Source organism: Fundulus heteroclitus, chromosome 1 (genome assembly GCF_011125445.2).
Source record: "Fundulus heteroclitus isolate FHET01 chromosome 1, MU-UCD_Fhet_4.1, whole genome shotgun sequence".
NCBI lineage: Eukaryota > Metazoa > Chordata > Actinopteri > Cyprinodontiformes > Fundulidae > Fundulus > Fundulus heteroclitus.
Genome location: NC_046361.1, coordinates 6,516,848 through 6,533,415, shown reverse-complemented (window position 1 = coordinate 6,533,415; position 16,568 = coordinate 6,516,848). Strand labels below are relative to the sequence as shown.

The following is a 16,568-nucleotide window of genomic DNA, read 5'->3' as shown; positions in this document are numbered from 1 at the left end:
CCTTTAATTAGTAATACTGTCTGTTTCCTGAGACCTAATTATGACATGCTGCAGAGACACACATTTGTTTTAAACCTTAGCCACTAGGCTGGTTGAGGACCCCAACAGGCATAGGAGAAGACTAAGTGCTGCTCTGGGCCATTTAAAGAAAAGTATGTGTGGAATATTTATTTTACAGTAAATAACTTTAGACTTATGATTAGATTGTATTTGCAAAACACACTTTCACAAGAAATGGAACCTCTTATTATACTCCAGAGAGTAAAGTGATCCCTGATAATGTCCTCTCTGATCGATTTAGAAGAGAATGAAAGAAACAAGACCTCAGCTGAACAGATCACTGATTTAAAGGTCTAAAGTGCAATCACAGAGCTTGGCTGCCTCTGAAGTTTTCAGCTGTTGTCTAACTTTCAGACACCCAAAAAGAAAAATGAGGTTCTTTTTATTTTATTTATTTTTTTTTTTTTTTGCAAATGTGAAATTTCAGCCAAAGCTGAACTGAGCCCACCCGGCCCCCCCTTCCCATACATACCCAAGGACAGAGCAGCTACAAAGGCAGTGGTAATGCTGCTGGCACACAGGACGGCTGCCTGATCCAGTTCTACCCCTCCCCTTGAGATTGCACCTAAACAGATGGCGGCCACCGCTGCCAGGAATCCCACCACTGTCGCCTGGACCTGCAGAACAACACATCATCCATGAATACAGCACACAACTTTTCAAACTTTTCAAATAACTGAAGGTGTGTGTATATTTATCATCTGTGTTCAAAGCTGATGTAGCTCCACCAGGGCAAACATCCATCTCTACCTGCAGAGTGAACGCAGGGTTTGTTACCTGAATAAGAGCCAGGTTGCTGCACACCATGGTCCACTGTTTGTCGGGATCATCCATTTGGCCCGTGTTGGCCTGGAACAGGGAAGCGACGTTCAAACATATTTTATCGTGGATAAAATGATTCATTTTGAACCTCATGTATTTAAAAGGAGCTGTAAGGGACACTATTTTGAAAGGAGTTTGCTCAAACTGCTTGGGACTTTTCCCTTTGAATTTTATTAGAGTGTGGAAACGTTTGCATCTTTAAGGGAAATTACCTTACGAAAGGATACATAGGCACTAATATTTCTACATTTTGTCCCGTTGCTACGGGTTGTCACCATTGTGATACTGATAAAAATACTAAAGACTTTATATCATTACTGCAGATGTTATCAAGCTCCTAAATGTTTTGATTGCAATCAGGTTACTCTTACCAGTATCTGAATGTGAAAGAAATAATCTATAAGATGAAAGTATATTTATTGACTTAATGAGAGCAAAACCAAAGGGTAAAAGGGAAGTAAGCAGTCATTTGGTGAAAAATAACTTCAAGGTGTTGCTTTCCTCTATAGGGAAAGATCACTGACCTCACACTGCATTGCATTCTGGGATTGTTGGGTCCCTCTTTCTTCCTTACCTCTATCATTGGTGTACCTCAGGGATCTATTCTGGGGCCTTTTCTTTTTTCACTATACATGCTGCAATTAGGACCTATCATTGCACGTCATAATTTGTCTTTTCGTCTGCATGCAGATGATCTGCAAATCTATCTGCCAGTCACTCACAACTCCCCACTCAGTCTAAACTCCATTGACAGCTGCTTAAAGGACATTAAGCATTGGCTATCTCAAAATTTCTTTCACTTAAATAACCTGTGACAGACTGGCGACCTGTCCAGGGTGTACCCCGCCTCTCGCCCATTGAAAGCTGGAGATAGGCACCAGCACCCCTCGCGACCCCGTGAGGCATAAAGCGAGTAAGAAAATGGATGGATGGACTTAAATAACAACAAAACGGAATCGATTTTGAATGATTCTTTCAGTAATTCATGTAATATTTCTCCCTGTCTAGGGCTTTCGCTCCCCCACTTCAACCAGGTGATAAAAAATCTATAATTGAACCTTAAAGCTTCTTTCAATTCCATCTGCTTTCCAATGTAAAGGCTCTGCTTAGCCATGGTGATCTGGAGAAGGCCATCCATGCCTTGGTAAGCTCTAGACTTGATTATTTTAATGCTTTATACGTCTGCATTAATCAATCTCCCATCTCTCGCTTACAGCTTGTACAAAACTCAGATTAATACACGTAAATATGAATATATCACTCTTGTCCTTTCATCTCTGCACTGGCTCCAGTTTCAGTTTAGGATACACTTCAAGTTGTTGTAGTTTGTTTTTAAGGATTTGGATGGCCCTGCACTGCCCTACATTTCTGAACTTTTGAAAATCAACCAACTCAGCAGAACTCTACAGTCTGCCGACAAATAACTGTTAGTTCTTTCAGATTCTATTTTTTATTGTGGTTGTATTTTAACTATCCCCATTCTTTTTTTTTTGTGCTTTGTATCTATTTGCTTTATTTTGTAAAGCACTTTGGTCAATACTAGGCTTGGGTTGAAGGTGCCATATAAATAAAGTTTATTATTATTGTTGGAGGTTCCCTATCAGTGCGGCTGAACAGCAGTCTAGAGGCATATTATGGAGAAAGAGACACAGTGACAGAATGAGAGAGAGAGAAAATAACGAGAATGTGAAGAGGAAGGGTGGCTGTGTGTAACAGTAGAGAGGCTGCAGCCCGTGATCGGGACAAAATTATGCACTTGAGCAGGCTGGATCAACACGAGATTCTTGACAAGGAGTCATCCTGGTCTGGTTCCACATTTGGGGGGGGGTTAGGTTAGGTTAGGTTAGGTTGTCTAAGTTGTTCTTACAGCAGTGGAGAGCCGGGCAGCCAGGGTCATCTCCAGGTTTCCTTTGAGCCCAACAAGAGCAGGAACCAGGATAAAAACCTCAGTTATCACCGTGAACACCTCCCAGTGCTGAAACACACAGTAACATGAAATTAGATGTCAAACATAAAATTACAGAGCACATAGCAATATAGCGCACACCGCAAAAAATCATCTGAAACTGCTCACATGTTCCGTTTAACTGATGCAGTTAAATAAGACGTATTCTACAGGAGATTCTGCACTGACACGGCAGCCTGCTTAAACCCACGCCACTGGGGTTCAGTGGGTTTATGAGTATTATAATAAAGAGAGTTAGCCTGAAGTTGTCTGAGCGACGCTCCTTTCGGCAGGTCTAACGTCTTTAAATAATACATGCGAATAAGAGCAAGATGGCATGAAGAAATGAGTCAAGGAGGGAAGACAGACACAGAAGAAAGGAAAACACTCAGGGAATAATGGTGTATGAAAACAATGATGGCAGAGCAAGAACAATGCAGAAATCTACTTGAATGTAGAATGCTTAAAAAGGCCCAAAATAGGTGACTCTTCTGTTTGAATATGAAAGAAAATGAATGAATTTGTCCGGAAAACCCGTGCCTGCTGCTGAATCTGGTGTTGTTCTGCAGAACATGGTCTGAAACAGTCGTTTTTCTGCAGAGAATGTGGATGACCTGTCACTAAAAAATGAGAAGAAAATGTGTGCAGTTGGAAATGTGGAAAGAGTCGAAAATTGGCCAAAATCTAAGCTGGTAGAGACAGACCCTGGCTAAAAATGTGGTAAAGGTTAGTTCTAAAAGTTTTGACTCAAAGGAACAAAATACATATATTTAAACGTTTGATGGGAAAAAACTAAGAATCCTTTTCCTTCAACTTCACAACTAAGCTGTAATTTGTGTCAGTCTATCACATAAAATCCCTTCCACAATAGATTGAAGTTAAATTATAACGTGACAGAATGGGTGTATGTAAACTGAACTGAACTGACCTGAACAACAATGAGACCATAATTTGTACAAGCTTGGGTCATGTGGGAACCAATGGCGGTGGGAGTGGGTTGCATGGGGGGTCTTAAGACCATCCTTAAAATGGCTGTGCCAGGATCTAGCTACAAGCCACTGGAAAGGGTGAAGAAAATGGACCGCTTTATTATACCTACCCACTCCACCATAACCTGACAATGAGTCAAAACAAAGAAAAAAGGCTGGAAAAAATGGTTATTCGCACACATGCGGCACCGCAGCTGAAGTTTGCAGTAAAACCTGAATGCTGACCCAGAATGGACTGACTGTAATTTACGGCTAATCCCTTCAAAAAAAAGTTACAAATTTCATTATGGTTACATTATATGCAACCAGCAATAAATGAGATGGAGGTTTACTCTAATAATCATCAGCAGGGTTCTCTGAGGAACTGAGTAGAGGGACTTTCAACTTATATATACGTAGACCTAAAAGCTCTGGCTATGATAGAAAACCACAGGAACAATCTCTGGGAGCTTACAGCTGGATTTGCTGAAAGGTAATTTAGATCAACATATTGCTTTTCATTCCTGCAGCCGGTCCAATTCTATGCTGACAGACAAAAGGTTTTGTGCAACAAACTGAGAAGATATAACACATCTACCCAGTAAGTTCAAAAGTGAGCCTCCCTCTTTTCTACCACATGTTCTGTGCCAATTCAATTGGGTTGTTTAAAGGTCCAGTAATAAAAAGAACTAAACCATTGCGATTGATCACAATAGCAAAGAACTATCACATATGAATCAATTCCTTTATTTTTAAACAAAGACTGTTTTATTCAAAAGAAAATGCAGATAATATTTTATGCATACAGCGTGAGTAACTGAAATATTAATACTGACAAGACAAAAGATACGTTTTCTGTGGTTTGTTTTAACTTAGTTTGAGCTTCTTTACTTTGTTGAATCATTAAAAACAGTTAGTTAGCAGTCAGCAGAATGGATTTCACAATTTATCATGGGATCAGTAAATCCTTTATATTACTATTATTTGCTGCATCAATTATTTAATTGTTTGGGTTTGTCAGGATTTGTGGATAAATAGAGCTGAGTGTCATCATCATCATAACAGTGGAAATTAATCCCATGCTGTCTGATCATTTTACCAATTGGAAGTATATATATATATATATATATATATATATATATATCTATATATATATATATATATATATAGTATATATATATATATATATATATATATATATATATATATATAAAGAATTTGCCCAAGGACTGAACACCTGTGGTACTCCAGAAGTGACCCTAGAATTTGAAGATTTTTTATTAACATGAACAGACTGCAATCTTTTAAACAGACAGGGATTACTCTAACGCGTTCCCCTTAATCCCTACAGTATGTTCAAGTCTTTCTAGCAGAATATTGTGATCAATTTTATCAACTGCAGCACTGAGATCCCACAGCATCCCACAGCATGGGATTAATTTCCACTGTTATGCTGATGATACTCAGCTATATTTATCCATAAATCCTGATGAATCCAATCAATTACTTCGACTGCAGTCATGTCTTGATGACATCAAAAGCTGGATGACTTTAAATTTCCTGCATCTAAATTCTGACAAGACCGAAGTTTTAATCTTTGGGCCAGAGTCCTCAAAAAATAAACTTCTTAACCAATCACTTAATCTGGGTGGCATTAACCTGGCCTCTGGTAATAAAGTAAAAAATCTTGGTGTTATTTTTGACCAAGACATGTCATTTAAATCCCATATTAAACAGGTTTCCAGAGTTTCCTTTTTTCACCTCCGGAATATCGCCAAAATTAGAAACATTCTGTCCAGGAGTGATGCTGAAAAACTGGTCCATGCATTTGTTACTTCAAGGCTGGACTATTGTAATTCTTTACTATCAGGAATTCCACAAAATGCAGTTCAAAGCCTTCAGCTGATCCAAAATGCTGCAGCAAGAGTTCTGATGAAAATCAACAAGAGGGATCATATTTCTCCAATTTTAGCTTCCCTTCATTGGCTTCCTGTTAAATCAAGAATAGAATTTAAAATTCTTCTTCTAACGTATAAAGCCCTTCATAATCAAACTCCATCATATATCAGAGCTCTGATTACCCCGTATGTTCCTAACAGAGCACTTCGCTCTCAGACCGCAGGTCTGCTGGTGGTTCCTAGAGTCTCTAAAAGTAGAATGGGAGGCAGATCCTTTAGCTATCAGGCTCCTCTCCTGTGGAACCAACTCCCAGTTTTGGTCCGTGAGGCAGACACCCTGTCTACTTTTAAGACTAGGCTTAAAACTTTTCTTTTTGACAAAAATTATAACTAGTGACTCATGTTACTCTCAGCTACCTTTATAGTTTTACTGCTATAGGCTTAGGTTACTGGAGTATATCAGGATCTAATTTTCTCACTATATTGAGTTCTACTGTTCTTCAATTATGCATTATGTGTTGTCATTTCTGCTTTAACTTTCTGTTCTCTCTCTTTTCTCTTCATAGTAGGTACACCTGGTCTGGCGTTCTGTTAACTGTGACATCATCCAGAGAAGACGGCTCACCCGCTATTACCATCTAATGTAGAACAGATTACTAGATCAATGTGTGCTTCTGTGCTTTTTTGTTTCTCTTGTTGTGTCTCTGTTCTGTCTTCTGTAACCCCAGTCGGTCGAGGCAGATGACCGTTCATACTGAGCCCGGTTCTGCCGGAGGTTTTTTTTCCCGTTAATGGGTGGTTTTTCTTCCCACTGTCGCTTCATGCTTGCTCAGTATGAGGGATTGCAGCAAAGCCATGTACAATGCAGATGACTCTCCCTGTGGCTCTACGGTTCCCCAGGATTGAATGCTGCTTGTCGGGACTTTGATGCAATCAACTGGTTTCCTTATATAGGACATTTTTGACCAATCTGTATAATCTGACCCAATCTGTATAATATGATTGAACTTGACTTTGTAAAGTGCCTTGAGATGACATGTTTCATGATTTGGCGCTATATAAATAAAATTGAATTGAATTGAATTGAATTGAGATCTAACAGGGCAAGTACTGACACAAGTCCATTATCTGAGGCGATGAGAATATCATTAGTGACCTTCACCAGAGCTGTTTCAGTGCTATGATGAGCTCTGAAACCTGACTGAAACTCCTCAAGTAGGTCATTGCTTTGTAAATGTTCACATAGTTGATTAGTAACTACTTTCTCAAGAATGTTAGATAGGAAAAGACAATTCCTATAGATATAGGTCTGTCATTTATTAAGTCGATTTGATCAAGAGAGAGTTTCTTAAGTAAACAGCTACTTTAAAAGCCTGTGGTACATATGCATTTACTAAGGATAGATTTATCATATCTAAAATGGGGGCATTAATCAAAGGAATACTTCCTTAAATAACTTGGTAGGGATTGGGTCTCTAATACAAGATGAAGGTTTAGATGAAGCTAAAAGTTTACATAACTCAAAGATCTACTGCCTCTAAACAACTCAAACACTGATCAGGTTTTAAAGATTCCTCTAACACTGCTTGACTTACTGAGGATGATGTAACCATCAAAAAAAAAAAAAAAAAAACAGAAAGTGATGCAAAATGCCTTACAGCAATCTCAGGAGCTCAACAGAGTCCAACTCATCACAGCAAAGTTATGTGCTTTGATCAGTTCTTATCCTGCTTATTTGGGACATTTGGAGAGTTTGTGGTCAGGAGAAGAAAAGGTGAGAGCTAAAATAAATTTTCCTTACATAATCCATGTAGGGATTAATCCTCCTCCAAAGAACTGGGAGTCCACACAAGTTGACCATGAATTAAGAGTTGAATGAAAGATTTCCTTGAAAAAAACACTGTTTCCATCACTTCGGGTAAGGTTTAGTCATGATCTGTGGATTTTCCACCAAGGAAAAAGTGATAAATAATGATCAGAGCATTAAAATATTACATTTTCAGGTGAGAAATTCTCCGGATCTAAATTGATTTAGAACCTGTGGTCATTCCTCAAAATTATGGTTGCGATCAACCCCAAGCTCTAATAAGTCAGCAATTTGTCTCAAACAGATCAGGATTTGTCTTAAAAGTCATTATCCACCATGTCACCGTGAATTTAAGAAATCAGGAAGAAGGTACAACAGACTAAATCATAACTCCTTGCATAAATGTGTTGAGTTTTATTTCTTCCACAGTATACCACAGAAACATGAATAAAAAAATCCCTAATCTAACCCTTAATCTGCCAATATGAAATTAACCTATTTTGATAATTTCTAACCTTGTAATCCCAACAAATAGCTGCCAGTTTAGAAAAAAGTAATAAACCTGTGACCACAAAAGAAAGGGATAAAGCCTAATGTGGCATGGAGCTGTTCTTTTAGTATTCTATATACAGCTGTGTGTCTATTAATACACATTCTGGTCAGTTTCTAGGCAGCTGGGTCTGTCGGCTGTCACACAGAGACACATCTTGGGACGTGGTCCACTTCTGCTGAAATTTGACAGGGATGTACAAGAGACAGCCTGAGATCAGATCTAAATGTCTTCAGAGGATAAATTCATCTTAAAAGATGCTCCGTCATCATTTTTGCAGAGTGTTTGCAAAACACAGTCCCCCCTACCCGCATAAGTGTATATCCATTTATTGAAAATAAATCTGTTTTTGTATTTAAATTCTGCTCAATCATCAAATATCCCCTTATTCTCAATGAGAAAATAGTACATTAATGTATACAATTATTAACTTACTATTTAATCACCATTTTTCAACTTCTAAAGTAGAGATTTAGTGTTTCCAGAAAGTTGCATGAGATTATATGAAGTTATTTGGTTATTGCTGCAACAGTTGAGTGAAAATTATGTTCAATTTGTGAAAGGAGTAAAGTTGGAAAAACAATTTAGTGATAGGTGCTGTAAAAAATAAATTAAACTGCACTTCAAGCTGTTTGAATCTCATCAATTTCACTTACATTGTAACTTCAATTTTCTTTACCCTAGAGTGGTTAAGTACAAAATGCTGAGAAATACATTTCAATCGTTTGTTCTTACAGTTTTACATACCAATACTTCAACAGTAAAATCCTAACCCAATAGTTTTTGTTATTGACTACTTCATAAATATCGTTGTTTAACTTTTTCTTAGATTAAAAAAAATCTCAAATTATGATTCTTGTCAGGTGATAAAATCTGAAATGTATACAATATACTGTACAATACATTGCCAAAACGAAGTCTGTGTATGCTAAAGTTCATTTTCACAGCAGCAAAGGCTATGAAGCATCAAAATCAATGCAAATGAAAATCAGTTTAGATATGCTCTTATCCAGAGTTCCAGTTTTGTAGTTTCTGAGATCACATGTAAGACACACTAGGCCAGTAGATGAACTTTGGAACCTTTCCATGAGGTGATGGTTGAGAAGCACCAGTCGAGCTTTTACCAATTTCCCTTTTTTCTTTTTTTCTAACTTGTCAATTCTGATTTTTACTGAGGATTTTTCCCTCAAGACTATTTTCATAAAAAAAGAAAATAATGATATCAATCCTCAGTTTATTTGACAGCAATAGTGAGTAGTTTCAAATCCCACAGAACATGACTGAATGACAAGGTTATTTCAATCTATACATCAAAGTATATTTCTTGAACCTTTGGTAAACTAAAAAAGTGCATAGTTGATACATTTATAGACTGTAAAGGTGGATGAATTGAATGAAAAATCTGATTTTCTTAGTGTTTTACCTGCCAAACACAGACCACAACTGATTAACAGAAAATTGGCCAATTCCACTCACTAGCCAAGTGATTGGTACATCTGTAGTTGGTGGGTAGTAGAACAGAAGTAGAGTTTGATGTTCTGGGGTTTTCCATAAATGATAGCCCATTATCTTGGTCAAATACTTAAATATAAATTGCCACAAATGTTGTTGTTTTTTCTAGCTGCTTATCTTTTTGTGCGGTTATCTCAACTTTCTTTGTAATGAACCATGTACTAGGAGACTGGAAGAAGCCAACTAAACCTACTTTCTCCTTCATTAACCCTGTTAATCTAGAAATTGAGAAATTGCTGGTAACTCACATGCGTCACACATACACATGTGCTCCCTGTCACACAGCCTTCAAAGGAGGCTAACAACGTCATTGGAGTTACCAGCTCTAAGACCTTCTACTAATAACCCCATGTTCACACAGCTAGAGCTGTTAATCAAGCAGCACACAGAAGCTGATGTTTTCAAAAACATCCAGTGTGCAAAAATTATTGCAAATATTGGCCAAACCTTTTGACCAGCCAAAGAATTTGGCAACCTCACCTCAGAATGACACAGTCATAGTATTTATCATTTATGCTTTACTACAGTAATACATGATACCTCACCCTTAAAGTTGTTTACCGATTGTTGGAGCTTTATGGCTTCTGGATTGGGTGAGTAAATTTTATAAGTAATAAACCTAACTAATCAGAGATAATTAGCCTCTTACATACACCAGCTCAATGGGCTCAATTATAGGGTACCAGCTTTACGTTTACCCAGCGGCGCAACCAACATCACAGAAGTGAGGGGGACAAATCTTTCTATCTAGGTCTATTGAGTGATTCATCATCCTCTCACACCTCTCCTTAGTGGCTAAAGAGCCATATAAGCACTAACAGCCACAGTACAACACCAGGGGACCGACTTTGGTTCTTTAAACTATACACTAACAAAATCTAAAGTTTTAGATGCTAAAGTCTGGATAAGATGACACAATGACCCTCAACCATCTACAGGGTAAGTAGTCAGATCATTAAGCGCCAAATGACAACACTGAACATGAAATGTCTCCTTCCTGACTCAACTCTTTCTATTATGGCTAAAACTATGTCTTTTAAATATGTGGGAAGCCAAAGTGAGCACAGAAATCAAAGAGGATTGTGTTTATTCCTTGTATGAATTGACTAGCCAGGGATACAACATAGGTAAGAACATTAGTATTCTTGTTAAAGCTATAGTTGGTAATCCTGTTCAGAAACACTTTTTGTTATACTGGGTAAAATAGTCCTTCCATCCTGAAAGTAGTAAAATCATTATGTATTCAGAAAAAAGAGGTTAAAAAAATAGATCTCTGTGGTAGCTACAGGCCTATAAAAACTCTGACCAATCCCTGTCGTTCGGTGCAAAGAGCAGGGATTAGTCAGAGTTTTGGTCCTGCCCACATCCCCCTCGATCCCTCAAGCTCCAGGGGTATCACCTTATCTATTGGTTGTCCAACATGCCAATAATTCTGACACGCTCATGTAAAACCAGTGAGCGTTCACATTCCTGGTCAGTTTCTGCTTGCTCGCTGTGCATGTGCACTTCTAGTGCTTATGTATCTGGTTAGGTTAGCGGTTAGCTTCAGTGTTAGCCGTTCATTGTAGCTCCGCTGCTCACACCATATCCTTTGAACATGGCTGAGAGTTGCAAGAAGCAAAGCGCGTACAAGTTTATCAGAAGAGGAAGGCCTCAGTATGAAGAAATAAGACCAGAGTGGATTTGGGAGATTTTTTATATGCGATCCCACTGAGGAGGGGAAGACCAATTAAGATGGTCTTGCACATGCACAAGTATTCAAAAAGGAACTTGGGGAAACTTCAGGAAAAATTGCATAATCTACCTTTAAGTAGCCTAACATGATATACTGGCATGTGTTAACTACTTATCATTTAGCTAACATCTGCATTCAACAGCATACTTAACTTACACAGTTTGTTTGGGAAAACATATGGCAGGTTTTTCGCCTTTTACTTACTCTAGCCGGTTTGCTTAAGATGATTCTGACACACACCACAGCAGCACATCTCCTCTTGGTCGTCCACCGTAAGCATGTGTATGCTCATGGTGCATTTAAAGACAGCTCAGACAAATACTTTACCGCAGGTTAGTAACAGATTAAACAGTTATAACAGCTGAAATAAAGCGCAGGGGACGGAGGGAGCAGATACGGGAACTGTGGGGGTCATGTCCCATGCGTACCCCATATCTGTTGTGCTCGTGTGTTTACCTTTACGTTTATGTTTTAACTTTAATGTAAGTCCAAAAGTTTTACATTTTTATTCCATTCAGAACTGCAAAAGCCTTTTGGCCCATAGGTGAAATATCTTCAAAAAACAAAAGATTGCTGTATTGTGTACTAAAGCTGGTATTGAAACATGTTAATGGTATTATGTACATTTATTACAGAATAATAAGCAAAACACATTTCTAAAATGATTTCCATACTTGCATCAGGTCCATCAGGATCCCAGCTGAGACCATTCCAAGTCCTGATATCAGGTACGGCACCAGAACCTGTGCCGCGATTAGCCATGAGCTCTCTGGCAGGAAACCATGTTCAGATCGCGTCAGCTTCCATGTCACGCCGCGCAGCTTCTTATCGTGGTAGCGTAGCTCCAGCTCTAGTCGAGTTACCACCATGTTGCTGGGGGTGAGGGTCACTTTAAGCTAACGTATCCCATTTTGAGGAAAAAACGAGTACTATTCACTTCCTGTATGTCCAAACAATCTTGTATAGTCAAATCTTTTAATCTTCTTTGTGTAAGTGGTTCAAAGAACTCGAGTGAACAACAAAGATGAAGTAAAAAAAAAAAAATCTTGTTGCTCTTCGGCCAAAGTAGATACAGGGCAGTTTGTTTTAAACAGCCATTAATGTTGTCGGCAAAGAAATGTAGTAGAAAAAGGATTGTTCTGCATCAAGAAGTTCCACTAAATCAATAATCCCTTTTATTATAACTTTAATAACCGCTCTGATGAGACAACTTAGCTCCAGCTGCTTTTTCAAAACACATAGATTTCTATTCCCTCCAATCAGTGTCCCTTTTCACCAAGCAAAATCAAAAATAAAAAGGCTTTAAATCTAAACACAGGGCATAAACTGAGGCCTTCTTGGTAGTGAGTCAGCAGTGATGACTTATCTATCTGTCAGCCCCACTGGGGAACACGTTCATTAACACCATTTCTAATTTATAGGTCACGATGTCCAAAAAGCCCTGGTGCTAAACGTCGATGGTACATTTACTTCAACATTTCAGATAGATACTGCTGAGATGATCCATCCGGCTGTCGACGAGTGCTGATTGAGCTCCTGTTGCTCCGAGATCAGTTTGATTAACTTCACAGGGAGAGTTTATTGAGTGCAGTCCTAAATCCTCCTGATCCAGTTTGAAACACATTTGACCTCCATCTTAAAAGGCACAACTGTATCCTGCCACTGATGGCAATCAGCAATTATCAGCTCAGTTAATCTTTGGAAGAAGATGAAGAATATTCCAAATGGCCTTTAGGGTTAGAATCAGCAGAGGGCTCTCATGCTTTTTTTTTTCCCCTTCCAGGCTGTTGTCTTATTTGGTGGGCTCAAAATGAGGGTCAAAAGGAGAAACCAGAAGGAGTTCTGCGAAGCCAATGAAAGATCCGGTGAGAGGATGGAGCAGCCGGCTTCAGGCAGACAGAAGTGTCCCTTTCCTCCTGTCAGCATCAGCGTAGTCCTGCTCAGTCGTGACGTAGCTGGGAAAGAGGCAGGGTTGTCTGGACGGTGCAAACTCAGGAGGGAAACGACTGGCTTCCCTTTTGCTCTCCTTCTCTCTATTCCTTACTGCGTGTCTGCGTACTGTCCTCCCCTTTCTTGCCATGTGACATTCCCCTCTCTACGTCAGATGGCTTTGCATTACTCTCTCTCTCATCCACCTTGCTCTCATCTCGCTCTCTGTATCGTGACTCATTCTTTTTCCTCTCCTAATTCCTCCTTCTCTACCTCACGTCCACCTGCTTACACAGGGATCTTGGAGTGCACGGCGTCCCGGTCCACACCGCCGAGCCGAGCGAACACACTCACTGCACAGCAAAACATTGACCCCATTTCAATAACTTAGCAAAGCTAAAAGTGATTCGAGAAGCACTTTCTCAGGTCATTACAGAACTGAAGTAAATGATTCTGGCTGAAATACTGTGAAGTAACTGGCTTAATACAATTTAACAATAGCACTTTAAAGAAAATAGTGAGAAAACATGTCTGACAAATAAAATTATACTTCAATAACTTAAGCAGGGAATAATTTGATCCATATTAATTTAACTTTTGCCACAATATATATGCAATCAAATTACATTTTCTTCCACAAAACAATTAGTATTAGCTAAATGGAAATGTCTAGCAGTTGATGGAGTGGATTGAGAATTGTGACCAAAATAATAAAAGGTCTCCATGTAAAGTTATCCCCCACCTTATGCCTGAAGGTGTCTGTATGAGAGCAGCAGTTTGTTTTGGTAACTGATTATATGTATTGAACCTTATTTTTGAAGCAGCTAGTTTACAGTTTAGATACAGTTCTTATTTGTGTCTGTTACAATAATTAAACACCTGGGGACATTTCCAAGCTTCACATGGACATGTCTAGACAAGGCTACTTGCTGCTTTGCTGCTGCACCTTTAAATCCTATATGCAAAAATGCATAGCTATTTATAGGAAACAAATAATTATTTTTGTGTTTAACTTCTTCTAAATCACACTGCTGCACAGGAGTTCCAATCCCCCTATGCTCACTGAGAAAATAGTGCATTAATGTGTACAATTATTAACTTATTTAATCATTATTTTTCATCATCTAAAGTAGGGATTTAATTCAGTGTTTCACAAAGGATTTAATTTCTACAGTTCTACCAAACCTAAATCCTTTTTTGACGGGATAGGTTTACTTAGGGACCTCATGCAATTTGTAATACTTGCGGTGATTTTCTGTGTTGTTAATCCCGTGTGAATCGGCCAAGTCAGTCATTTGTAAAGTAAAAGTTCTCCTGCAAAATCTCTACTACAGTTTGCTGAACTTTGAGGTCTTGTGATATTACTGATCCAATGCAAACAGCCATCTCTATGATTTGGACAGAAATGGGCAGGATCTGATACCTGATTAGGCTAGTTTTTGTTTCCTTGGCACATTTTTATTTTCTAAAGGGAAAATGAAAAACAACAGACAAGCCCAAATCAGCAACTTCACGTTCAACAACTGAGAGGCTGTCTTCTCTGCGTTGACTACAGGCGAGTTTCAGGATGAAGCTGCAGCAGCTGTCCTGTCTGTGAGACACTGGTTGGAGAAGAAGGAATTCCCACAGCAGCACTCGCCAAGACAATCTGGCTGGTCTGGGTCCTGACAGTGCAGGTCTGCAGCCAGACCCCTCCTGCACTCGCTGCTCTCCGAAGACAATAACTGCAGAACGATTGTTACTTTCACAGGAAGTCACCAAAAACAGAATTAAGTCGCCAGATTTTTCGCTAGTCGCTTTTTTTTAAAAAAGGTCGCTGGATGGGTCTGAGAAGTCACTAAATATAGCAAAAATTTGCTAAATCGGCAGCAGTGACCAGGTGATTCCTCTGAATGGAAGTATTCCTGTCGCTGACCTTGCACTTTGCGTCACAAATACTGCAGCAATCGTAATCTGCAGCACATCTTTAAAAGTGGAGGCATACTTTCGACCACTTTCTAGCCATGTTTGCTTTGTTTATTGGACCAGCGGCTAATGACATCAGTAAGCTCTTGTGCGTGCAATGCTGTGTTCATGTTCCGCATGGAATATCAACTACTCGTCCACTGCCTCAATGTCACAATGATGCATTATGGGTACCGAAACATGGTACCATTTAATTTTACATGAATTGGTAGCCGGTGGTACTGACAAGATTCAATCAGTGCCTATGAATGTACCGAATTCAGTACCCATCCCTAGCAGACAAGGTTAGCTTCCACCATATTGGGTTCCAATAATTGTAAGTCCACTAACAACGTGCAGACGTAGCAGCAGCCAGATATTTGCTTACTATGGATGTTCACGTATCGCAACATTATCGTTGACGTAACTGTCATGACGAAAAAGAAGACACCATTGGCGACAAGATTTGTTCCCTACAGCTGTGTAAATGTCAAATTTTAAAGTCATTTATCCTGAACTAAAACAAATATCCCTTCAAACATGCAGCCCTGCACATGTTCATCATGCACCCTGTGTGTGCTTGCAGCATGCTTTGTCTGAAGATGCGTGACACAGACTGGGTGACAGCAGTTTGTTAGTCTTACCTTCCACTAATTTCCTTATTCAGTGGTAGGGAATATTAAATTTATGTTAGTGGAATATGAGTTAATAAAGCTAACTTTTGGTTAGCTGTGCCCACCACTGTCAACCAGCATTGGTGGTGTTTTCAGACTAGAACAGGGATTGATCCCAATTAACAACAAATATCCACAATGGAACAGTCAGACGAAAATTAACCTGGGGCATCAGCTGGTGGTGTATAAAATGCAGTTAAAGCATGAATGAGTTTTGCAATCTGTGATTTTTTTCAAGTTTTCCCCCCAATTAGTTAATAAGAGACCAAGACTAATGCAGTTAAATAATCTGATTTTATAGCAGACACACAAAACTCTGCGGTGGTGCTCCTTTTACTTAGACTAAGTGGAAAATCCTGACGCCACTGCTTGACAAGTCCCTATTGTCGGCTTTGGAAACAGCGTTTCTAAGAGCAGGTCCGATGTGACCTCAGGTTTCGGAAATAATGATAAAAATGAATTATATGATAAACTATATAAATAAACTGAATTGAAATGAAGTAACTTAGGTATGTTTTCTTATAATTGCTAATAATCAATAAGTGCGTGACCAGTCTGCAACCTCCTCTGTCAGGGTTAAGTCTTTTTTCTTAGTTTTGTTTTTTTTACTCCACCATTCTTGTTTTCCACCATATAGCTCCAGCTTAAGAAAAGGGTTTTGGTTACTTTCAGGGTTGAGCGTAGTATTCGTTGTAATCAATCACACTACTTCTGTGTTCCCTTT

At 38.9% G+C, this 16,568-nt stretch overlaps 1 protein-coding gene across 2 annotated transcripts in view; it reads right to left on the bottom strand.

Annotated features, from left to right (window-relative positions):
- Positions 1-16,568, bottom strand: part of LOC105934243 (solute carrier family 41 member 1) — a 48,730-nt gene that overhangs the window by 21,261 nt on the left and 10,901 nt on the right. For both annotated transcript variants that reach the window (XM_021322374.2, XM_021322375.2), the window contains exons 3-5: positions 2,750-2,857; positions 838-909; positions 533-677 (exon numbers count right to left, since the gene is read on the bottom strand). In XM_021322374.2, the coding sequence (XP_021178049.2) occupies positions 533-677; positions 838-909; positions 2,750-2,857 (325 nt within the window). The remainder of the gene's footprint in view (positions 1-532; positions 678-837; positions 910-2,749; positions 2,858-16,568) is intronic.